The 26558-nt window shown below is 40.3% G+C and overlaps 1 protein-coding gene across 4 annotated transcripts in view; it reads left to right on the plus strand.

The window, feature by feature from the left end:
- LOC140725708 (cytochrome P450 7B1-like) overlaps positions 1 to 26558 on the plus strand; it is a 251498-nt gene that overhangs the window by 137464 nt on the left and 87476 nt on the right. For all 4 annotated transcript variants that reach the window (XM_073041568.1, XM_073041549.1, XM_073041554.1 and 1 more), the window contains exons 2-4: positions 9366 to 9499; positions 15127 to 15720; positions 17131 to 17337. In XM_073041568.1, coding sequence (XP_072897669.1) covers positions 9366 to 9499; positions 15127 to 15720; positions 17131 to 17337 — 935 coding nt within the window. The remainder of the gene's footprint in view (positions 1 to 9365; positions 9500 to 15126; positions 15721 to 17130; positions 17338 to 26558) is intronic.

Raw genomic sequence — 26558 nt, forward strand, 5'->3', positions numbered from 1 at the left:
GTTAAAGTTTTAGATGATATGCCGAATCTGTGTCTTCATAATGTTAAAGAAATCATCATATTCACCATGTTTCTATGAATTAATATCTCTGGATCAGTAAGCAAATGTCTGTCCTGAAATACAAATTTTATTTCTTGTAATTATATGAAATAACCCTTCATCATTTCTAATGATTTCCACTTGTCCTGATGCATCCTATTGTAATCAGAAATGGAAAAAGATCAGGAAATAATATGTCATTGTGCTTAGATAGGTGGCAGATAATGCCGTTCTGAGCGCTTAGCATCTGTAGCTATGAGAGCTTTTAAGAATGGCTGTAGTATTTTTCATTTATTTGAAAAATACTATTGTGGCATGTTCTTTCTGTGTGATTGACCATGATAATAGAACCCATATTTTAAAAGGTATTGGTATACTTTATAAACATGCTGAATCTCAGAACACTGAAATTTAATATTTGCAAATGGACAAACATTATGCATAAATGAGGAAGCTTTCAACAATAACATTTACTACAAAGGATATCCTGATGGCTTAACTTAGAAATATGAGAGGCACTAAGCTTTTTCTGATAATTTGATTATCAGAAGAGCCTGCTAAAGCCACATGAATCCTGTTTAAATGTTCCTTTGTGTCGTTTTTACTATACATTGATATTTCAGGTTATGATGGTAGATCAATAGAATATGGTGGAAATATATCACCTTAGTGTTTTCTTTCTGTCTGGAGAAGTTCCCTTGCAGTGGTTGTGCTACTGACTCTTAATTCCAAAGGATTTATGTCTAGTGATGTTCACCTTGCAATTCCTGGATCATCTGACGACTTCATGTCAATTTGAGTAGTGGCCAATGTAAATCTAGCTCATTTGCTGGCAAGCATAAAAGTTCAATGTAAACATTTAAGGAAAGATTCATTAGCAGCTGACCAGGAGAAAGACTGATGAGAAAAGAATGGAGCTCATTTAATTTTCCAATAAATTAATGCGTAGATAATAAATTCTCCATGTCTAATAAATTCTTCCTTGCCTACACTGGATGGATCAATCTATCACACCCCTACAATACTTCTGTAACGGTTACACTTCACAAAAAGCTTTGGTTAAGGAGAATCGCAAAAGCAGAAATTTCTGAATGGTACTCAGCTGCCACATACAGGTAGCTGCACACTATTTGTGTGAGGCGGAGCACCAAATGGTGCCTCCTGCAAAATTCTGAACTTGCCTTTGACAATGCACCAAAGAATGTGAGATTAAGAAGGACTCTTCTTTTGGTGCGGAAGATGGCATTTACATGTATGTCAATACATGTACTGATGTCTAAGCAATGGCTAAAAAAACATTGGCTTCCAACCACCCCTTATCCCTAATCCTGAATAAATAAGTCTTGATTTGCACTCCTTTCCTATTGATCCAGGAAATAACAGGAAGCAGATGATGAAGAATGGATGGCACGCTTTGTCTTTTTGTCATTATAATCATGAGGATGGGTAATATATGCTGGCAATGATTTTGGCTCCCAATGGTTACATCAGGTTGGGACAGGGAGATGACTCTGATTGTATAAAACCTGGGTGACCATGTAAACAAGGTTACCTGGTCAATTCATGAGTGGAGGGCATATAGAGAACAAGATCATAGGCAAAAGAACCTTAGAAAAGATGAGCAACACACACACAAAATGCTGGAGGAACTCAGCAGGCCAGGCAGCATCTGTGGAAGAAAGAGTACAGTCACATTTCGGACTGAAACCCTTTGGCAGGACTGGAGAAAATGGAAGCTGAGGAGATAGATTTTAAAAGAAACCAGGAGGGGGAAGGATGAAGTTGATTGGTGAAAGAGACAGAAGTCCCTGGAAGAAAGGAAAAGGGGGTGGGGGAGAGGAGCACCAGAGGGAGGCAATGGGCAGGCAAGGAGATAAGGGAAAAGGGGACGGGGAATGGTGAATGGGGGGGCGGGGGGGGGGGGGGGGGCTGTACCGGAAGTTACAGAAATCCATGTTCATGTCATCAGATTGGAGGCTACCCAAACGGAATATAAGGTGGTGTTCCTCCAACCGAAGTGTGGCCATATCACGATAGTGGAGGAGGCCTTGGATGGACATATTGGAGTGGAAATGTGAAGTGGAATTAAAATGAGTAGCCACTGGGAAATCCCTCATTTTCTAGCGGATGAAGTGTATTTACTTGGCGAAGCCCTCTCCCAAACTACGTCGGGTCTCACCGACTTATAGGAGGCCACACCAGGAGCACTGAACACAGTAAGTGACCCCAGCAAACTCACAGGTGAAGTGTCGCCTGGGGACTCTATCCGGGATGACAACAGAACAGCAATGGCTGAAGTTTCTTGGGAGGAATTCAGGAGGCACAGGCAGGATAGTTAAGGATTAAGAAGTATTCTAAAGGGAGGATGAGGCAAGGGTGGCTGACAAAGGAAATCAAAGACAGCACAAAAGCAAAAGACAGGGCATGTAATGTAGCAAAAATTAGTGGGAAGTTAAAAGATTGGGGGAGTTTTAAAAACCAACAGAAGGGAACTAATGAAGAAACAATAGGCAGAATAAATGAAGGAGAATCAATGGATATTGTTTACTGGATTTTGAGAAGGCCTTTGGTAAGCTACCAGACATGAGGCTACTTGACAAGAGCCCATGGTATTACATAAAAGATACTAGCATGGATAGAGGATTGGCTGACTGGCAAGAGACAAAGAAGGGATATAAATGTAGCCTTTTCTGTTGGCTGCAAGTTACTAGTGGTGTTTCACGGGAGCCAATATTGTGGATGATGCAAGGATAGGTGGAGGGGCAGGTAGTATTAAAGAAGCAGGGAATCTGTAGAAGGATACTTAGACAGATTGGGAGAATGGGCAAAGAAGTGGCAGATGAATTGTAGTGTAGGGAAGTGTATGGTCATGCACTTTGTGTTAGAAGGAATAAAGGTATAGACTATTTTCTAAGTGGGAAGAAAATTCAAAAATCTGAGAGGCAATGGGACTTGGGAGTCCTTATGCAGGAGTCCGTAAAGGTTAACTTGCTGGTTGAGTTGGTGGTAACAAAGACAAATGCAATGTTATCATTCATTTTGAGAAGACTAAGAGCAAGGCTGGGATGGCCTTATTCGCTCCTGTGGCTTATTGAGTAAATAAAGTGGGGAAATCTGTCTCAAACTCTCTGAAAGTTTCCTGTATAATTGAAAATACAGTCTAGAAATAAAACATCTAGTGGCAGTGAATTGTTATTTAAATTGAAATATTTCATTATACTATGTTCCTTTTTTTATGACTAATAAAGTTAAAGATCTGATTCCCAGGTGCTCCCAGAGCAATCCTAGCTATTTTTACATAGTGTATTGTAGTTTATATAAGGGACTTAACTGAAACCTTTTGAAATAAAAAAAACTCTTATTTAAGATTTTTAAAAAGATTTATTCAAGGAAAGTAATGTTACACATTAATCATTTAATGGAAGGTTGGTGACTAAAGTAAGAAATTCTAATCCGCAAATCTTAAATGCACTCAAAACTTTGGCTGAAGATAGATAAATGAATGCTTTTATGGGCAAGCAACACACACAAACTGCTAGAGGAACTCTGCAGGCCAGGCAGCATCTATGGAAAAAGTTACAGTCAATATAGTCGACTGTACCCTTTTCCATAGATGGTGCCTGACCTGCTGAGTTCCTCCAGCAATTTGTGTGTGTTACTTGGATTTCCAGCATTTGCAGATTTTCTTCTCTTTGTGCTTTTGTGGGAAAACATGTTAAAATGTTAAAATCTAAAGATATATTTAAGTTTTAACTAACAAAATACAACAGTGCATTTTTCAAAGGGACATTAGAAATAAAGCACTAAACTTCTAAATGAAGGAAACAATATATAACAGGCACAGTCTAAGAATAGAAAATAAAAAGTGTGATCCAAAAAAGAAGCGGGTATTTGCAAATAAATCTTATGTATCCAAAGGATGACTAAAATTTATTAATGAACACCTATCAGGGTAATATATTTAATAATATGAATTAAATAATTAATACATAAAAATTAATGTGATTTTAGGGCAAAAATAAGGTTGAAAATTATAGTTGTCTTTTATAGGATTTGAATGGAACTGCTTTATATGCAGTAATTATCCTTATCGATGAGTTTAATTTCTCCATTTGATTTTTGCAAGCAATCCAGTAGACAAAATGATTTCAACATTTCAACTAAATTATGAAACTCTGGGCTGATGAACTATCAAATTCTTTCTCTTTCTAAATATATTGGTTAAATTGGAGTTCAGTGAAACTCCTCGCAGATACCAATAAAAACTACTAGTTTTAATTTGCTTTTTAATTTACTAATTAAGTGTATTAAAGCCTTGATTTCTGTGAAAGTGGAATCTACAATCTTAGTATATCATTGAATATAACTGATTGGAAATTCAGAAATACAATCAAGAGAATGCATGTTTTATAGATTCAATAAAAGTGCATTAAGTAGTTCTATAAAAAGGTAAATCAGCAAATTAAATATTATTTTTTAACCATTTCAATTATAAAATGTTCTAGATTGCACATGAAAGCATTCATTTATCTATCTTCAAACAAAATTTTGTGTGTATTTAAGATTTGAGGATAAGAATTTCGTACTTTAGTCTCCAACCTATTGGATGTTTTGATGTGTAGTATTACTTTCCTTGAATAAGTCTTTAAAAAATAATTCAATTTTTAACATGAGACCTGCAGAAAATACTGTAATGTAAACATTTATCTGTAGCATGGTATTGGTATCAAAATTTTATCAAAAGTAGACAAAATCCTATTGTATGTTTACCTTGGTGATCACATTGAAATGCGGTTTGTCTTTTCAGCAGTACCATCCTCTTTGTATAGTGTTACTTCTAAATTAATAGTATTTATAGTTGATGTTTAAATTAATATAAAACGTGAACAGATATAATTGTCCAACTAATCCAGAAGTAATGTGCTATGAGAAAAGCTGCAGAAACCATTTTTAGAATAAATGATTGTTCTAAACATAATGGACCGAAGGCAATGAATCTCAGCTTTCTGTTACTATATAACTGTAAAGTTAGCTGATCAGAATGGTAAGTATAGTGTTTATGTTGAAATTGGATTAAATAAGTTTTTAGCAAACAATTCAGATATAAACACAAAGTACACTGCAGATGCTGTGGTCAAATAACACGTACAAACAAGCTGGATGAACTCGGCAGGTTGGGCAGCATCCGTTGAAAGGAGCAATCAACGTTTCGGGCCGAGACCCTTCGTCAGGACCCTTCTTTTCAGTCCTGACGAAGGGTCTCGGCCCGAAACGTTGATCGCTCCTTTCGACGGATGCTGCCCGACCTGCTGAGTTCATCCAGCTTGTTTGTACATGTTAATTCATTACAGATGAAAGTTAACAAGTCCTCAGCTTGAGGATATTCTTCTAAATTGCATCATTTTTGTTAGTTTGGCTGTATTTACTAGGCAGAGGAATTTAAGGTAAATTTGCTTGTTTAATTTTCAGACCTGCCACTCAGCTGGTGCAATATAGCAAATATGTGATATTCCGTATTTATAAAACGTTCCGAAGCAAAGGCTTCTGAAGTATGAACTGGACGAGGCACTAACTGATACAGCGAACCTTAACCATCAGTAGGATGTACAGTCCTTCAAATCTGCTTGGTTATTCAGTAAAATCATGGCTAATGATTTAAATCCACCTCTAAATCCACTGTACTTTGATTCCTTCATGGTCTTTTAATCGATCATTTCACACCCATATCCACCCTATCAATATTCAATAGGTTTCAATGAAAATCCTCCCTCATTATTCAATTACTTCTCATCTGATAAGCCTTTCATTCCTGGAATGATTCTCATGAACCTCCTCTGAACTTTCCCCAGTGTCAGCACCTCCTTTCTTAAATAAGGGGCCCTAAACTGCTCACAATACTCCGGGTAAGGCCTCACCACTGCCTCAAAAAGCCTCAGCATTACATCCTCTCGATGTGAATGCTAACACTGCATTTTCCTTCCTCAACACCTATTCAGCTGCAAGTTAACCTGTGGAGAATCCTGCACGAGGACTCCCAAGTCCCCTTGCACCTTGGATTTTTAAAATCTTCTTTTCGTTTAGAAAATAGTCCATGCTTATATTCCTTCTGCCAAAGTGCATGATCATACACATCCCAACACCGTGATCCATTTGCCACTTCTTTGCCCATTCTCCTAATTCGTCTTAAGTCCTTCTGCAGTCCCCCTGCTTTCTCAACACACCCTACCCCCACTTATCTTTGTATCATCCGCAAACTTCCATCATTGACATACAAAGTAAAAATAAGTGATCCCAGCACTGACAGCCAATCAAAAACTACATCCTGAACATTCAACTCCAAACATCTTCACAACCACAGAGGTCGAGCTAACGGGCCTATTATTTCCTTTTCTTGAAAAGTAGAGTGACATTTGCAATTTTCCCAATCCTCCAGAATGATTCCACAATCTAGTGATTCTTGAAAGATCATTACTAATGCCTCCACAATCTCTTCAGCCACCTCTTTCGGAACCCCGGGGATGTGGTTCATCTGGTCCGAGTGACTACCTACCTTCAGACCTTTCAGCATCCCAAGTCCCTTCTCCCTAGGAATAGAAACTGCACTCGCTTCTGCTCTTGACACTCTTGACCTTCCTGCGTACTGCTTGTGTCTTCCACAGTGAAGAGTGATTCAAAATTCTTATTCAGTTTTTCTGTAATTTTCTTGTCCCCTACTACTACCTCTCAAGTATCATTTGCTAGTGGTCCAATATCTACTCTCTTTATATATCTGAAAAACGTGTAGTATCCTCTTCCTCTGAAGGGTTTCGGCCCAAAACGTCAACTGTACTTTTTTCCATAGATGCTGGCTGGCCTGCTGAGTTCCTCCAGCATTTTGTATATGTCACTCGGATTTCCAGCATCTGCAGATTTTCTCTTGTTAGTATTCTGTTTAATATTGTTGGTTAGCTTCATATTTCATCCTTTTCTCTCTGATGGCTTTTTTAGTTGCCTTCTCTTGGTTTTAAAAATGTTTCCAATTCTCTAACTTCCCACTAAATTTTGTGCTATTATATGCCCTCTTGTTTGCTTTAATGTTGGCTTTGACTTCCTTTGTCAGCCAAGGAAATCAACAGTAAGTTCTGTTCCTACAGATAAGGCACTTTTTTCAGGCAATACTTCAGTTGTGGAAAACAAAATGTAGTGTAACTAATCTATACAAGCCACACTGCTCTTGATTTGAAACATGATCTATACTGATCTCTCTTGTGGTGTAAGTGGGACTGCAGTTTGGTTCAACATGTCAGTGATAGCACTGTAATTCCATAGGCTTATAGCAGAGTAAAGGGCTAGTTCCGTTACAAAAGAAAGAAGGGATGGGATCACACTGGAAAAAGAAACAAAACGACAAACAAAATGTAAGTAAATAACTTGTATTCACAGAAACCATTCTGCGGCATTTAAAAAAATTTATGTACTTATGGTTTTTAGTCTGTTATATTATATTGATGTTGTTACAGACAAAATGTGGGCATCACTTACATAAAGAAGTAGTTATGGCAATTTTAACTTGAGGTCTGATGTGCAGAGGTTGCTCCTGGCAACTTGCAGTATAGTCACAGTACAAAGTAAGTGAATTATCAAAGTATATATATGTCACCATAGAGATTTGTTTTCTTGTGGGCATTCTCAGTAAGTAGAAGAAACATAATAGAATCAAATAAACCCTGCACTTAACAGGACAGACAAACAACCAATGTGTAAAAGAGACAATCTGTGCAAATAGAAAAGAAAGACAAGTAAATAAGCAATGTATATCAAGACCATGAGATGAAAAGTCCTTGAAAGTGAGTCCATTGGTTGTGGGAACATGGGACAAGTAAAGTTATCCTCGCTGGTACAAGAGCCTGATGATTGAGGGTTAATACCTGTTTTTGTATCTGCTGGTATGGGTCCTGAGGCTCCTGTACCCTCTTCCTGATGGCAACAGCAAGGAGAGAACGAGGCATGAGTGGTAGAAATTGTTAATGATGGATGTTGCTTTTCTGCGACAATGCTACATGTAGATGTGCTCAGTGCTGGAGAGGGCTTTATCTGTGATGATCTAAGCCATATCCAACACCTTTTGTAGGATTCTCCTTTCAAGGGCATTGAGGTTTCCATACCAGGCTGTGATGCAGCTAGTCAATATACTCTCCAACACATCTATAGGAGTTTGTCAAAGTTTTAAATGTCATGCTGAATCTTCGCAAACCTCCAAGGAAATAAAGACACTGCTGTGCTTTTTTCATAATTATACTTATGTGTCGGGTCCAGGAGAGAGCCCCTGAAATGATAACACTGACAAATTTAAAGTTGCTGACCCTCTCCAGCTCTGATTGCCCCGATGAGGACTGACTAATTTTCTAACGGTTTCTTCTTCCTGAAGTCAATAATCAGCTGACGTTGAATGAGAGGTTGTTGCTGTGCCAGATTTTCAGTCTCCTTCCTATATGCTGATTCGTCACCACCTTTAATTTGACCAAAGACAGTGGCATTGTCAGCAAGCTTAAATATAGCATTGGAGCTGTGTATCTTGTTGCTTACACTCTTAAGCAAATCCTTCCTATTACCATATTGTTTTTGCCATATTGGTATGATAACTATTAAAGCTAGACTGATCTGAAATTCACATTAAAAATTTAAAAATGCTAGTTGAAATTTCCTATTCAAAATAATATTGCAAAATTGATTAATTTCAAAAATACCAAACTCTTGAACTATTGCCCACATCTTCATGGGACTTCAACTGTTGCAAATACACACAATTCTAGTTTTGTGAAACTGGGGAAATGCTGCTTGGATATTATGCCTCAAACCTGTGCCGTGGTAGTGGTAGATTTAATATTATCTAAAAGGAATTTATGCTTCATGTAGATGTGCTCAATATCTGTGTACATATACTGTATGATGCCTTGATGTCTTGAAGTGTTACTTCAGCTATTTTATGTGATGGCTTATCATAAAGATGCTGCACTTTGCTTAGCAGAAATATAATTTGTTGGTTTCAGATTTTCATCAATTTTAACCGAATCTATTGAGAAAAACGTACTTGACTACTTTGTAGCATTAAAATAAATTTAAATAAAGAGGAGACAGTAACTATTTCGGTAGCATCAGATTTGGCATATAACCATTTCAGTGGAATTTACTGTGAAATGAATTTACTGAGTATTACAAACCTCTAATAGCCAAGGAGTAATCAAGAATATTTGCTCATTTACTGCTGCAAGATTTTTTGTTCCACTGATATATTCTGCAAATTTTACTTTAAGGTAGCTCAGTTTCCCATTTTTTCTTCAATATAGACCTGGAGAGCCGCCAATAGTACAAGGCTGGATTCCATTTATCGGACAAACAATTGAGTTTGGTAGGGATTCTTACAGTTTTCTTCTTTCTTGTCAGCGGAAATGGGGAGATGTCTTCACGGTATATATAGCAGGTGAGTTTTCTTATGGAATGTATCCAAAACTGCCAATGACAATTAAAATTATGAATGATCTTTTTTCTGTTCTGACATTAGTTGACATGAACCCCAAATTTTCAAGTAACTGTTGCATTTATGGAAATGAAAATGAAGTTTTTTTTTGAGAGAATAATACCATCACACCAAACTCCAAAGCATAAAGTGGGAGAATAAATATAATGTGGTTAGCTTGGCAAATTAACTTGGAATATTTTCACTTCATGCCTGAACCATTTTGAATGTTAAAAACTGTGCTGATCGATTCTGCCAGAATCTTTATTATTGTTCAGCTGTTTATTTTCTCTCTTAAAAAGAACTTGTCAAAAACTTGGGGAGAACATGAAAGCAGTTCATTTGGAAAACACAAAACGATGTTTGGTGTTCTAGCAATATAATGTTTTGGGAATGCGATTTCGCTGAATGTAGTTCTCAACATGACAAGCAAATGATTGTCGGGCTAAAAAGTTGCAAGGGACATGAATGTCATCTTAATAAAGAAATTAAAAAGCACATCTTTCTGTGAGAACAATGTAAATTTCTGACCTGTCGCGGAAAATAGTTCTCTAATTGGTATTGTGTGGTGGTGCAGCAGAATCATTTTCCCTAAACGTCATTCCAGTGAAGCAATACTGTACATCATTGTCAACAGTTCAGCAAAATCTCCCTAATAAGACAGTGATTGCATAAGTGCTGTGCTTCACTGCCAATGAAACCCCACCTTGTTGAATACATCGACTAGAGAGGTTATATGTTTCTCTTACTGTATCCCACTAGATACAAGGTATAATTATGTGAAAAGATAAACTTGCATGTATATAGCATTTACTGAAGGTGATAGAAATTAATTGACGTACTTTGGATTTTTAAAATTTTTATTATTTTAAAAATTAATGCTACAAAAATTGTCTGACCTAGATATAACTGCTTTAGGGTCAGAATATAATATTTGCATAAAATCTATTTTTTCCTTTGAAAGCATGCAGCACATTTTCTTTAACTTTTAGGTTAAGCACCACAGAGCCAAATGTTTTGCAGTTTACAATCCTGGGTGATATTCTGTCACACTATCCTCTGCCGTGCAAAGTTTACCTGACCTGACTTTGTGAGGACATTACAGGAGTACCTCATTTGCAAGGAGGAGACTAGTATAGTTCCTATTTCAGGCAAGTAGCATGTAATCACCTTCACTATGCCAATAGAAAATCAGCCATCTTGCCTGTCATGGGGGCAGTAGGGAGCCTCAGTTCCAGCTGTTCTCATTTTCATCACTGATAAGAAGCGTAATAGTTTTTTTAAGTTTCCCAATGAATGCTTTTCTTTTCTAAGGAGTTTGGAATCACTTTTCTGATTTGCAACAGGATCATAGTGCATCTCAGTTCATTTGGCAAGTCTGGTTCCATCATTACCATGAGCCCATGGTATTACGAGAAAGTTACTAACATAGTTAGATCATTGGCTGATTGGTAGGAGGCAGTGGGTGGGAATAAAAGGATCCTTTTCTGGTTGGCTCCCAATGACTAGTGTTCCGCAGGGGTCTGTGTTGGGACTACTTCTTTTTATGCTGTATATCAATGATTTAGATGATGGAATAGATGGCTTTGTTGCCAAGTTTGCAGATGATACGAAGATTGGTGGAGGGGCAGGTAGTTTTGAGAATGGGCAATCAAGTGGCAAATGAAATACAATGTTGGAAAATGCATGGTCATGCACTTTGGTAGTAGAAATAAATGTGCGGACTATTTTCTAAACGGGGGAAAATTCCAGGAATCTGAGATGCAAAGGGACTTGGAGGTCCTTGTGTAGAACACCCTGAAGGTTAACTTGCAGGTGAAGTCGGTGGTGAGGAAGGCAAATGCCATGTTAGCATTCATTTTACGAGGTCTAGAATTCAAGAGCAAGGATGTGATGCTGAGGCTTTAAAAGGCACTGGTAAGGCTTCACCTTGAGTATTATGAACAGTTTTGGGCCCCTCATCTTAGAAAAGATGTGCTGAGATTGGAGAGGGTCCTGAGGAGGTTCACAAGGATGATTCCAGGAATGAAAGGGTTATCATAAGAGGAACATTTGATGGCTCTGGGTCTGTACTCTCTGGAATTCAGAAGGATGAGGGGGATCTCATTGAAACCTTTCGAATGTTGAAAGGCCTGGACAGAGTAGATGTGGAAAGGATGTTTCCCATGGTGGGAGAGTTTAGGACAAGAGGGGCACCCTTTCAAAACAGAGATGCAGAGAAATTTCTTTAGCCAAAGGGTGGTGAATTTATGGAATTTGTTGCCACATGCAACTGTGGAGGCCAGGTCATTGGATGTACTTAAGGCAGAGATGGATAGGTTCTTGATTGGACATGGCATCAAAGGTTACAGGGAGAAGGCTGGGAACTGGGGTTGAGAAGGAGATAGAAAAGAAAGATCAGCCATGATTGAATGGCGGAGCAGACTCGATGGGCCAGATGGCCTAATTCTGCTCCCATGTCTTATTGGTCTCATGGTCTTATTACCCTGGGTCCTGGTGGAGGTTGCATCCCTAACTCATGGATTTTGGTAGTGCCAATTGGCCATGGTGAGAGGTTCACTGATATCCAGAAGAGTTTTGTCTCTTACAGCTGACCAGGTTCTCAATCAGTCCTACTGTTATGTAGCAGATGGTGCCAATGCAGTGTGTATCCTCGCTGAGGAAATGATATTCCAGCAGAAGCTAAAGGGCTTTGCTTCTGGTAAACTGTGAATGTTAAATGCAGCTTTCTGACAACTACAGTAACACACACAAAACGCTGGAGGAACTCAGCAGGTCAGGCAGCATCTATGGAAATGAATAGATGAACAGAGTTGACAACTCTGCTAGTTATTGGCAATGCAATGTACAACACCATTCTGACTGCATTTTGCTTGCAAGTTTTTTCCTTGACCACTTTTGTTTACATTTTAATTTGGATTACTATAACAGCAATAAATATTTCCATTCATACATACATTAGATAAAGCAAGAATATCCAAAGATGCATCATTTTTTAAAGTATACCATTTCAATTAAGAAGACAGTTAACTAAAACCTGCTAAGAGTGTAGATTACGAGGAGAATTTTAAGAAGGAAAATTAATTAGAGAGGTGGACAGACTAATGTGTGGAATTGCAGAATGTAGGATTTTGGCAGCTAAATGCACATTCACCTTCTGTGGATGGATTAAATTCAGGGCCAAGCAATTGATCAAAACTAGTGTACCATGTATTAAAAGGCTGTAGAACTTGGGGAGGTTATAGAGATGAGAAAGGACTAGATCCTGTAGGAATGTGACAATCGTGAACACTTTAAAAATGGAGGTAGAGATATATTGGCAGAAACTGCAGGTCATAGGGAGAATGAGGGAACAAGATTTACACTGAGTCAAAACATGAATTATATGAACTTGGGTTTATGGAGATGTTTAGGCGAGTCTACAGGTAATAAAGGCATGTATGAAGATTCCAGCAGTAAATAAGCTGAGGGACAGAGTAAATGAGCAGTGTTAAAGAGTCAGAAATAGACACCCTGAGCAATGTCATAGATAGGCAATCCAAAGTTCCATCAGATTCACATAGCTCAAAGTGGCAAACTTGGTTTCAGGTAGTTGCTAATGCAATGAATGGATGTGAAAATGATAGAAGAGGGTTTGAACCGGATGTTGTAAATATTGGTTTGGTACTCTCAACATCAGGCCAGATCTCACTGGCTTTTTAATCAACCTTTAGCCACAGTAACGCAGTGGTTAGCATGAGGCTGTAACAGCTCGGGGCTTTGGAGTTTGGAGTTCAATTCCGATGCCATCTGTAAGCAGTTTGTACTGTACATCTTGTTCGTCAGCACATGGCTTTCCTCCGAATGCTCCAGTTTCCTTCCTGGTTCCAAAGAAGTACTGATTAGTAGTTTAATTGGTCATTGTAAATTGTCCTGTGATTAGGCTAGAGTATAATAGGTGGCTTATTGGGCTAGAAGGGTCTGTTCAGACATACTAAATAAATAAAATAAGTTAAATAATCCCAGAATTACTGATGGATTTAAGACACTGAGGAATTAAGGAAAATGGGATTGGCTGACAGAACTCAAGTTTTACTGAGATTCCCCAGGATTTAAACTGCAATCATCTGTGGCACAGACTTTGAGTCCTCTGGATTACTGTGGAGATTTTAGCGATGTTGGTATGAGGCATATAGAGACATAGGTAATTTTTTCTTTAAAATTATTAATAGCTTTAACTTGTTTATTTTAATATAATAGATTTCAATTTGTCTCTGGTTTCAGGCCTTTTGAGACCTAGCAAAGCTGGGTGCAAGGTTTTGTCAGCTTCCAGGGGCATGGCACCCTTAGTGTGCTACGGGAGGTCCAGCAGCCAGCCAGCTCTACCTCATCACCACCTTCCTTAGCCCTTCACGGTTTCTGACACCAGGGAAGTCAAATGATAGAGTGATCTGACTAATTCTGTTTTTAACTCTGGAGTTTGGGAGATACTGTGTTACCAAGACATGGCTGAGCAACAAAACCAGCAAAGTTGGAATATGGGAGGCCAAGATAGAATGGAGGTGGAGTGGATATTTCAAAGAGTGGGAGAGTCTAGAACCAGAAGGCTTGGCCTCAGAAAAGAAGAACCTCCCTCGAGTACAGAGATGGGGAGGAATTTCTTTAGCTAGCTGATGGCAAATATGTAGAATTCATTTGGTATAAATTGCATGGAGTGCAAGTGATTGGATATATTTAAAGTAGAGGTAGATAGGTTCTTGGTTAGTAAGGGTGTCAAAGGGTATGGGGAGAAGGCAGGAGAATAGGGTTGAGAGGAAAAATAAATTAGCCATGTTTGAATGGTTGAGCAGACCCAATGAGCTGAATGGCCTAATTCTGCTCCTATGTCTTATGGAGAGAGCGAGAGGAATTCTGGGTAGAACATTTAGTCCAGTAAGACTGGAGGAAATCTTTTGATTGTTTAAGAAGAACGAGTCAAACAAGGTAATGGTGAGATATAGATGTGTGTAATAGGTGAAGGTGGAAATGAGTGATTTTCAGATGATGCTGGTGAGGGAATTGCGCATGAGAGAAATAGGAGGACTCAAATATAAATAGTTGAGGGGTTTTTGAGGTAATGATGCCAGTGCCTGCAGTCCTCTAGCTATTATTGGATGGGTAAGAAGGGAGTCTCACTCATATGGTGAAGAGATGTTGGACCAGAAGGATGTCTTCAGTGATGTCAAAAACTGAAGACAATTCCAAAAGGATACAGATAGATAACTTTAGAGACAAGTTGTATTATGTTAATAGTTTTTTTGGTAGTAATCTGACAAATTAAATCAAAAGTAAGCACTAGAATGCAGGTCACTTGCATCACAGTGGGCATTGTTTTATTGTATATCATTAGGTGTGCAGAAGGCAAAAAGAACAGGATTCCTGTCCAATGATTCTTGCAGCATTTTGTTATTTTTTTTCTGGTACAGTTTGATTATTTTTTGGAGGGATGGAGTGGATTAAATATAGTGTCACCAATAAGTCATCATATTTACAGCTTTATTGGAGAGAACTGCAAATCAGATCTTAAGCTAAGAGATTTAACGAGCTAACAGCTATTGTTTTATTTCTTACAGGCAAATATATTACCTTTATCTTAGATCCATTCCTTTACCATTTAATCAGTCAGCTTGGCAAACAACTAGACTTCCAAGAATTTTCACTTAGACTTTCAGCAAAAGTGTTTGGTCACCCTTTATTGAATGACCCCAAAATACCCATATCCAATGAAGAGATTCACAAGCTCTATCACTACTTAAAGGGGGATGAGTTAAATATTTTGATTAAAAATACGACAGAAAATCTTCAGAACATAATGAGACGAGAACTGGTGAGATCAACAGAATGGAGAATTGAATACATGTATGACTTCTGTTGCCGAATCATCTTTGAAGCCACTTATGTATCTTTGTATGGAAAAGCACCAATGAATGAAGAAAAAAAAATCACTGAATTAAAGGAGAAATTCATTAAGTTTGACCAAATGTTCCCCTACCTGGCTGCAAGGATTCCAATTGAACTTCTAGGCAATACAAAAAGAATTCACAAGGAACTGATTAGTTACTTAACATCAAAGGAATTGGATCAACGGCTAAGTATGGCAAAACTAATACAAGGCAGAAGAGACTTGCTTGACAGGTATCCATACCTTCAGGATGATCAGAAGGCAGGTAAGCAAAAAGATGAACAAATTGGTTCTTTCAGCTGTGTGACACCACAGTACTCTAATATCCCAAGATGCCATGTCATTCTGCTAATTTCTTCATGTAGAAAAACTTATAAAACATGCATGATAAGAGTGATGGTTTCACATGTAATTGAAATCACTGTCAGAGTAAAATTGAATGCTGTGCCTTTGCAATTGAAATCTAGCACTGAACTTTCTGTCTCAGACTAACAAGCTTAGGTAGAAAATAAAATAATATTGGTTCTTGAAAAGAATCTTCATAGACCATCAATACACCACAAAATATTTCATAATTCAGCAATAACCAGTTTCGCTCAGGGACAATAAGAAGTTTAATATTGAAAATGGAAATTCACAGTAGTGGAAATTTTTTGGAAGTAATAATAAGGATACTCAATACGATTTCAGCATTGGTTTTGAAGGCTGTCTGTTCTTTCCTCTCATTCTCACTGACTCATCCCAATATCCTGAATTCTTCTCTGTTAATAGTGGTCTGTGTTGGCGTAAGCCCTTTTTACATACTACACTGCCTCCTCCCGCATTTTTGGTGTTGCTATTGTACATACTAGGTCCCCATTCCACTGCTGTGCCATGGTTTGACATGCTGTGTGTTTGTATATTTTCTGGCTTGGCTGGTCACTTTACCAAATGAAAATTAGAGAAAGGAAGAAATATATGGAGGCTATGGTTGTACCTAGAAAGGGGAAATTTTGAAAAAGGATTTCGGTGTGTGAAGTTCATACCATACATGGTCTTGCATTTGTTCTGTGTGTATACTAGAGAAGAATTTCTTCTTCTGGGACCTGGTCCATTGGGTTACCCAGGCACACAGATCAATCAAAAGGGGAGAGTAGATTTTTAAAAGAACTTGTGCACCAATGACTCGAATTGTTATCCAGTGATGGAGGAAAGGAAGCTTGAGGTGCATGCACTAGTCAATATTCATGCAAATACCAAGAAAGGCAAAAATCTTAATTTAGACTAAAGCTCAAAAATTATGAAATTTTATGTTAAGAAGATGACGATTGTGTGACCTTGAAGGAATTTTTTAAATAATATTTGGAATGGGTTGATATTGTAATATCTTCAGCCTGCAAAAGCCTTCTGTGATAATTGAATTCAACTTTTTGCTGATGTGGTAAAACAAGGCACTTATTGCTGATAATGAGGCAGATTTAACAGAGCTACATTTATCCCTCCCGCCTTCAATGTAACATTACTTTGAAACTGTCCTCATTAAGCAGAAAATTAGACTTTAGAAGCCTATTGGTCCTCATTAGCATTCACTGATCCTTGGCTGGGTCTTTGTCCTAACATCTTTTAATTAGCACACTGCAAATCTAATCAGTGTAATAAATGCTATTAATCTTCCTTTTCACTTATTTTCTCACAGCACATCATTTAGCCTTTCTGTGGGCTGCTGTTGGAAACACGATTCCAGCTATGTTCTGGAGCCTGTATTACATTGTGAAGCATCCAGAAGCCTGTGCAGCTGTGCGTGATGAGATTGACCACGTGTTACAGGCCGCAGGTCAGAGGCCAGGCCCTGACTTCAATCTCGCCTTCAGCAAAGAAGATCTAGACAGCATGGTGACCTTAGGTAACTCATTTTAATATGGAACTGGGAAATGGAAATTACAGTTTTGCTTGAAAAAGGTGGAGGATACCATAGATGGCTATTTTCACTAATTATAGAACATGCATTTCCTTTTACACAGTGGAGATATTGTAGCTTAATTACTAATAAACATCAGTACACTTCATGATTCTGCTCCACCAGTGAATACAAAGCAGAACTAGGGCTTCGAAGGTGCTGGTCCTGATTCTGTCTTTGAAACCTGCTCAATACTGGGGGTGTGGGATTGCTTAATTAAAGGCAGATTCTCCATGAAGTGACTGGCTGAGGTTTTCTTTCAGTTTGAGAACTGTAGCAATGATTAAAATTTCATTTATTTTAAATATAATTTTGAAGGACTTAAACCTGGTGTTCATGTAGTGAACTATTTGCATTGTAGTGTTAGTGCACTTCTTGTACTGCACTCACCCTATTTCTGATGAGGCAAAATTAATCCAGGATACTTCAGGTTCAAAGTTCCTGGCCACATAATTCTGCATACAAATTGAATCACTAGAGTTCTGAATATACTATGGAAAAGTTTAGTAATTTCCTTTTATTAAGTACTGCTCAAATTTATAGCAGTCATTCTGAAGGCAGTACTTTAGTTTTAGAAATTTAATCCTTTATAAAAATCATGAAACTAAGTTGGTGTTTGGAATCCTGTATAAAGTTAGCATCTGCAATGCCTATTCCTTCACTGATTGCTTCATTTGATTTATTTCTTCTATTTTTCATTCTAATAACTCTTACCTCTTTGGATGATAACTAAATCTTTTCTAAAACAAACTCTATAATGAAGCACAATTTAAGTTAGAAACCATCCAGTACACAATGTGTTAAATCTTTATATTGAATCTGACGTCCATTTTGGAATGAGAAATGAAGACATATGATCCTTTTAATCTTGGGAGTCAGCAAAACGGAAATAAAAATTCTCTAAGGAAATGCATGATTTCATTTGAGAACAGCAATCACACCTTATCTGACACCAGCTTCTCGTCTGCTTCAGGAAGCAGTGAAATTTTAAATGCCCAGCATTTTAGAATTGGGATACTCAAAAGGCATTGTGATAGAAGCTGACTTCTAGATGTCTTGATACTGTGGAGTTATTAAGAACAGTGACCTGTCACTCTAGCACTCACTGATATCCTTCATGTGGCAAATTGTTTTTACTAGAAACATAGAAAGACCTACAGCACAATACAGGCCCTTCGGCCCACAATACTGGACCAAACATGTACTTACTTTAGAAATTACCTAGAGTTACCCATAGCCCTCTATTTTTCCAACAGAGCTTACTTACTTTTACCTACAGCTTTTAGAATCCTGTGGGTTCAAACTCTACTCAAAACTTAAGTAAATTAAGGCTGCTACTTAAGTTCAAAATCTGCATTTGCAAAAATCACAGTCCCAAGTTTGAGAAATTAAGAGTAACACACACAAAATGCTGGAGAATCTCAACAGATCAGGCAGCTTCGATGAAAAAGAACATATGGTGGACATTTCAGGCCAAGACCACTAATCAGGACTGGAAAGGAAATGGGAACAAGCCTAAATAAGAATGTGGGCGAAGGGAAGGAGTATGAGCTTAGAGCGTGATAGGTGAAGCCAAGTTAGGGGGAGGTAGATGTGTGGGGGAGGAAGAATGAAGTGAGAAGCTGGGAGGTGATAGCTGGAAGAGGCAAAGGGCTGGAAAAGGAATCTGATAGAAGAGGAGAGTGGACTATCGGAGAATGGGAAGCAGGAGGGGTAGCAGGGGAGGTGATAGGCAAGTGATGAGAAGAAAAAAAGTAAGTGGAGAGCATGAATGGGGAATTGAAGAAGGAGGCAGTTTGTTGGTGGAAACAAGAGACTCCTGTGGCACAGTTTTGAGGAGAGTAGGATGTTCTAGCCAATGCTTGTCTCGTCACTACAAGAAGACTAACTTTATTCAGTGCATTTGCTGTTTTGGGAAATAAAACAGAAAATGTTGGAAACAGTCAACACTTCAGACAGAGTTTGTCAAAAAAGAAACGGTCTTTTCTGAGAACTGGAAAAGATACAAGAAGTCAGTTTTCAGTGAAGGATGGACCTGTTTCTGCTATTTAACTTGGATTTCTCTTTCCTAGATCTGTTCAAATTTCTTGGACCTGAAACATTAACAGTTTGTATTTCCATAGACTCTGTCTGACCGCTTGAGTGTTTCTAGAAGTTTCTGTTTTAATTTTTTGTTTTCAGCATCTGCAGTTTTCTGATTTCTATTTGAATACTTTGGGATCTTGCTTCATACAAATTATCACAGCTCTTTAACCACATAAAAGTTATTCTGCTTCAATTGAATTTTTTATTTCTAAATCTGGAGTAGGTAAGTTAGTAGCTAATCTCCATGTTCAGATTTTGCATAAAGGCAACTTTATCTGTCTTAAATGGTGTTCACAGTCATCTCTAAGTGAAGGTTGAGCCCAGTGGGAAATTGGCCCGGGCAGTTGTATGCACAATATATCTTGGTGTAGCTCAGTGGCACACCTGATGATGTCACAAGACATACCTGATGACACACAGAACCTGTTCCCTCTCTTGCTGATGTAAATGGAAAGTGTTGGATGCATCCCACAGCCTTCACTGAATGCTCACTGGGTTCACAATTTACTGCAGGCTGCTCAAACACCTGCCAAAGTTCACTGAGGGTGCTTAAACTAACAGGGATCTTTTTTTTTTTCGTGTGAAACTGTAAGAATCCATTCAATGAGACTTCAGCTTGTGATGCAATGGCATCTCTCCATCAGCACCCTTACAAGATATGACATTATCCAGAGCAGTGCCACCAGCAGCTGTACCAGAATCAATCAGGGTTGCATTTTGAACATTACTTGGTGTTCAGAATCAGTATTGAGGGAAAAAAATCAAATGATAAGACATTGAAAATCATGACATTTTTGGTGGAAAAGGGTCATTCCTGTTTTACTAGCTATGTGGGTTTTGAAATCCCTCTGCCTTTTTGTAGGGCCTCGGGTAACACAGTGCCTCCCATTCCCTCTGAATGTGAACTAATGTGTGTGATCACTCAAGAGTAACTCTTCCTTAGTGAGCCACCTTCAGACTGCTGTTCAGGGCCGATGCATTGTGAGGTGGCTGGCTGTGGAACACAGGTAAATGTGCTGCCCGAGATATTGTTGCGGGAGTGACCGGGTGCTCCTGTTCAGGGGAGATGTCAGTATGCTGAATATGCCATCAGATATTTTCTTGGGACTAGGTTGACAATAATGAAATGATCTGCTAAATAATGAAATGGTCATACCCATGCACCATTGATTCAACCTCCTGAACTGGAGCTGAGCCATTGACTGACTCTGAGTCATTGGTGTTGGGTCCCTGCTGTCTTCAGTCGTCTGTCAGAAGTCTACTCTTTGTGTACCTTGTACAGGACTCTGCTCATGATAAGAATGAGTCAGTGTTAGGAGTGTGGGAGAAACATACCTTCGCTCCCACAGTAGAGCAGCAAACTTCAAGTTCAAATTTAACTATTGTTTCAACCATATATTAACACCCATGAATACAGCCACAGTTAAACAGCATTCCTCTGCGGCCAAGGTACAAAACACAACTCTAACAGTCGTACACAGCACAAGGCACATATAGCACATATAAGATCACAGTAAACATACAGACACAAAAAAAATTTGCATATAACCCAAGTCCTTGAGTGACATGTCCTGTAAATTGATGGTGCATGGGTATTGTCGGCAAGAACAAGCTTCATCAGCCCGCAGCTGAAAGTCCGCGTGCATTCCAGCTTGTCTTCCACCAAGCAAACACTGGAGGGCAGCACCAATGGGAGGGGAGGACCCCAGTGAAGCATGGACACTGCACCACACTGCCTCCAGCATCTCTCCTCTTGGCCTTCTGCAACAAGCCTAGTCCTCACTACAACTGAGGGCATGTAGCTCCCCCACCGCCAGACATGCCAGTGAACCAGACTTACAGTATTTTACATTACCAATGTAGAGCAGGGTCTTGCAATCGCCAAGAGAAACATCTACTTGCTGTCTGTGCGCTGACTCCAATGCCTTTCTGTAACGGGATGTGGATACTATGGAGAGAGTGCAGAGGAGATTTAATAGGATGTTGCCTGGATTGGAGAGTGTGCCTTATGAGAATAGGTTGAGTGAACTTGGCCTTTTCTCCTTGGAGCGATGGAAGAAGAGAGGTGACCTGATCAAGGTGTATAAGATGGTGAGAGACATTGATCGTGTGAGTAGCCAGAGGCTTTTTCCCAGGCTAACATAAGGAGGCATAGCTTTAAGGCTTGGAAGTGCGTACCAAGGAGAATGTAAGGGGTAAGTTTTTCACACACAGAGTGGTGGGTGCGTGGAATGCACTGCCGACAGCGGTGGTGGAAGCGGATACAACGGGGTCTTTTAAGAGCCTCTTAGATAGGTATATGGTGCTTAGAAAAATAGAGGGCTATGCGCTAGGGAAATTCTAGGCAGTTTCTGGAGCGGGTTACATGGTTGGCACAGCATTGTGGGCTGAAGGGCCTGTAATGTACTGCAGATTCCTATGTTCTATGTTCAGACTGACACATAGTCCATACCAAGTCCAGCTCTTCCGCAAACAAGCAACTTGCTGTAGGGTGGACCTGTAGTATTTGACTTCTTTAATGTCCAGCATGGTCTTGTGATTGTAAAACAGACATTTAAAAGAAGACAAAAATGACCGCAGGGAGGCTGTTGCGTCCGAGCATGCTGCCGTCTTGCCAGAAGACTGTGCACCATGTCTCTGCTGCTGCTATAGGAGAATGGTTTGCTCGCACACAGCATCTCTGCTCAACCAGGACAGCATTTTCTTCACATTCAGCATTGTTTTACTGATGGGGAACCATTAGCTGCTCATGATAGAATAACCATGTCCACTGAAGCCAGTAATCTGCTCACAAATGGCATCTCACTGTTAAACGAGGGCATTAAACAGGACAGCATGGTGGAGCAGCATTTATGTCTTAAACACTGCTGTCTTATACCTCCAGAGACCTGAATTCGAACCTAACCTTGAGTTCAGTCTGTGGGACATTTGAATGTTCTCCCTGTGACCATGTGAGTTTCCACTGAATGAACCCTAAGGCATGGCGGGATTAGACCAGTCTGCCCATCGAGTTTACTCCACCATTCAATCATGGCTGATTTATCATTCCTTCTAAACCAAATTCTCCTGATTGCTCCCCATAACCTCTGACACCCTTCCTAATCAAGAACCTGTTAATCTCCATTTTAAATGTACTGAATGACTTGGGCTCCATAGCTGCCTGTTGCAATGAATTCCACAGATTCCCTATGCTACAGCTAAAGAAATTTCTCCTCATTTCTGTCAAGTGGCATCCTTTTATTGCTGAGGCAGTTCTTTCTGGTCGTAGACTCTCTCACGACTGAAAACACACCTCCATTCTATCTGAGCCTTTCAATATTTTATAAGTTTCAATGAGATCTTGCTTCACCTTTCTAAACTCCATTGAATACAGGCCCAAAGCCACCAAACACTCCTCACGCATTAGCCCTTTCATTCCTGGGATCATTCTTGTAATAATTCCCCAGAGCCTGTCAAATGCTAACAGATCCTTCCTCAGGCGTGAGGTCCAAAACTGCACACAATACTCCAACGTGCTCTGATCAGTGCCTTAGAAAGCAGCAACAGTACGTCCTTGCTTTTATATTCTAGCCAAAGTTCAAAAGTTGAAGGCAAATTTATTATCTAAGTACATATGTGACCACTTGGGTTTCCTCCCAGTGTTCTGGTTTCCTCCCACAGTCCAAAGGTTAATAGGTTAATTGGTCCCATGATTAGGCTGGGGTTAAATCATAGGGTGCTGGGTGGTGATTCCACACGGTATCTCAGTAAGTAAATCAACACTGCCATATACTGCCCAGAGATTCATTTTCTTGTGGGCATTCACAGTAAGTATAAAGAAACAACAGAATCAATGAAAAACTGGACAGACAGCCAAGTGCAAAAGACAAATATGAGGAAATCTGCAGATGCTGGAAATTCAAACAACACACACAAAATGCTGGTGGAACAGCAGGCCAGGCAGCATCTATAAGGAGAAGCACTGTCAACGTTTCGGGCCGAGACCCTTCATCAGGACTAACTGAAAGGAAAGATACTAAGAGATTTGAAAGTAGTGAGGGGAGGGGGAAATGCGAAATGATAGGAGAAGACCGGAGGGGGTGGGATGAAGCTAAGAGCTGGAAAGGAGATTGGCAAAAGTGATACAGAGCTGGAGAAGGGAAAGGATCATGGGATGGGAGGCCTCGGGAGAAAGAAAGGGGGGGGGGGGGAGAGCACCAGAGGGAGATGGAGAACAGGCAGGGTGATGGGCAGAGAGAGAGTAAAAAAAACAAACAACTAAATATGTCAGGGATGGGGTAAGAAGGGGAGGAGAGGCATTAACGGAAGTTAGAGAAGTCAATGTTCATGCCATCAGGTTGGAGGCTACCCAGCCGGTATATAAGGTGTTGTTCCTCCAACCTGAGTTTGGATTCATTTTGACAGTAGAGGAGGCCATGGATAGACATATCAGAATGGGAATGGGACATAGAATTAAAATGTGTGGCCACTGGGAGATCCTGCTTTCTCTGGCGGACCGAGCGTAGGTGTTCAGTGAAACGGTCTCCCAGTCTGCGTTGGGTCTCACCAATATATAAAAGGCCACACCGGGAGCCCCGAACGCAGTATACCACATCAGCCGACTCACAGGTGAAGTGTCGCCTCACCTGGAAGGACTGTCTGGGGCCCTGAATGGTGGTGAGGGAGGAAGTGTAAGGGCAGGTGTAGCACTTGTTCCGCTTACAAGGATAAGTGCCAGGAGGGAGATCGGTGGGAAGGGATGGGGAGGGGACGAGTGGACAAGGGAGTCTCATAGGGAGCGATCCCTGTGGAAAGCAGAAAGAGGGGGGAGGGGAAGATGTGTTTGGTAGTGGGATCCCGTTGGAGGTGGCGAAAGTTACGGAGAATTATACGTTGGACCTGGAGGCTGGTGGGGTGGTAGGTGAGGACAAGGGGAACCCTATCCCGAGTGGGGTGGCGGGCGGATGGGGTGAGGGCAGATGTACGGGAAATGGGAGAGATGCGTTTGAGAGCAGAGTTGATGGTGGAAGAAGGGAAGCCCCTTTGTTTAAAAAAGGAAGACATCTCCTTCGTCCTGGAATGAAAAGCCTCATCCTGAGAGCAGATGCGGCGGAGACGGAGGAATTGCGAGAAGGGGATAGCCTTTTTGCAAGAGACAGGGTGGGAAGAGGAATAGTCCAGGTAGCTGTGAGAGTCTGTAGGCTTATAGTAGATATCAGTAGATAAGCCATCTCCAAAGATGGAGACAGAAAAATCCAGAAAGGGGAGGGAGGTGTCGGAAATGGACCAGGTAAATTTGAGGGCAGGGTGAAAGTTGGAGGCAAAGTTAATGAAGTCAACGAGCTCAGCATGCGTGCAGGAGGCAGCGCCAATGCAGTCGTCAATGTAGCAAAGGAAAAGAGGGGGACGGATACCCGTATAGGCTTGGAACATGGACTGTTCCATGAGCCAACAAAAAGGCAGGCATAACTGGGACCGATGCGGGTGCCCATGGCTACACACTTGGTTTGGAGGAAGTGGGAGGAGCCAAAGGAGAAATTATTGAGAGAAAGAACTAATTCCGCTAGACGGAGCAGAGTGGCGGTAGAGGGGAATTGGTTAGGTCTGGAATCCAAAAAGAAGCGAAGAGCTTTGAGACCGTCCCGGTGGGGCATGGAGGTATCTAGGGACTGGACGTCCATGGTGAAAATAAGGCGGTGGGGGCCAGGGAACTTAAAATCATTGAAAAAATTCAAAGCTTGAGAAATGTCACGAACATAGGTGGGAAGAGATTGAACAAGGGGGGATAAGACAGTGTCAAGGTATGTAGAAATGAGTTCGGTGGTGCAGGAGCAAGCTGAGACAATAGGTCTACCTGGACAGGCAGTTTTGTGGATCTTGGGTAGGAGGTAGAAACGGGAAGTGCGGGGTGTGGGAACTGAGGCTGGTGGCAGTGGATGGGAGATCCCCAGAGCTGATAAAGTTGGTGATGGTATAGGAGACAGTGGCCTGGTGCTCCTTAGTGGGGTAATGATCAAGGGGTAAATAAGAGGAGGTATCAGAGAGTTGTCGCTGTGCCTCGGCCAGGTAGAGGTCAGTACGCCAGACAACAACAGCTCCCCCCTTATCAGCGGGTTTTATAGTGAGGTTGGGATTGGTGCGGAGGGAGTGGAGAGCAGAGCATTCGGAAGGAGTGAGGTTGGAACTGGAACAGGGTGTGGTGAATTTGAGACGGTTGATGTCCCGTCGGCGATTAACAATAAAGAGATCCAGAGCAGGCAGAAGACCAGAGCGGGGTGTCCATGCAGAGGAGGAGGGTTGAAGATGGGAGAAGGGGTCATCGGTGGGTGTAGGAGAGTCCTTGCCAAAGAAATAAGCTCAGAGACGGAGCCGGCAGAAGAAGAGTTCAGCGTCAAGTGCAAAAGACAACAAAATGTGCAAATACAAAAAAAAGTTAAATAAAGAAATAAGCAATGTATATCAAGAACATGTCTTGTAGAGTCCTTGAAAGTGAATCCATAGGTTGTGGAATCAGTTCACTGTTGGGGTGAGTGAAGTTATCCCCTCTATCTCAAAAAGCTGATGATTGAGGAACCTGGTAATGTGGCAGAAATAGCGCCTGTAACTCCTTCCTGATGGCAGCAGTGAGAAGAGAGCATGGCTCTCTCAATAAGTCCTCTTGATCCAGTTTCATCCCACTTCCTTTCAATATGCTGGCAGGTTAATTGACTACTGTAAATTACATCTTCATGCATATTCGATGAAAAAAGGATTAAATAAGAATTTGAGAAAGAATAAGTTAGAGGACGATAAAGAAACGAGGGGGGTGGAACAAAATTGATGGGATTACTCCTGTGGGAGCCAGCATGAACCCAGTACGTTGTAATAAGTCACAGGTCAGACCTCTGCCTTGATGGTGAAACTTGCATTGAAGCAGAAAGACCTGGTATCACCTCTGGCTGTGCCTTTACAGACTGGATCAGTGTGATGGATATTCATCCACGACTTGCCTCAGGTCTTTCAAAGCTCGCTTTCTAAACTCATCAACTGCCACGTGTAAGAACAAATAGTTGTAAGTAAACTTCCAATAACTATGCTTTGTTTAGTTTTTGGCCATAAATGAG

The sequence above is a fragment of the Hemitrygon akajei genome, chromosome 1, assembly GCF_048418815.1.
Source record: "Hemitrygon akajei chromosome 1, sHemAka1.3, whole genome shotgun sequence".
Classification (NCBI taxonomy): domain Eukaryota; kingdom Metazoa; phylum Chordata; class Chondrichthyes; order Myliobatiformes; family Dasyatidae; genus Hemitrygon; species Hemitrygon akajei.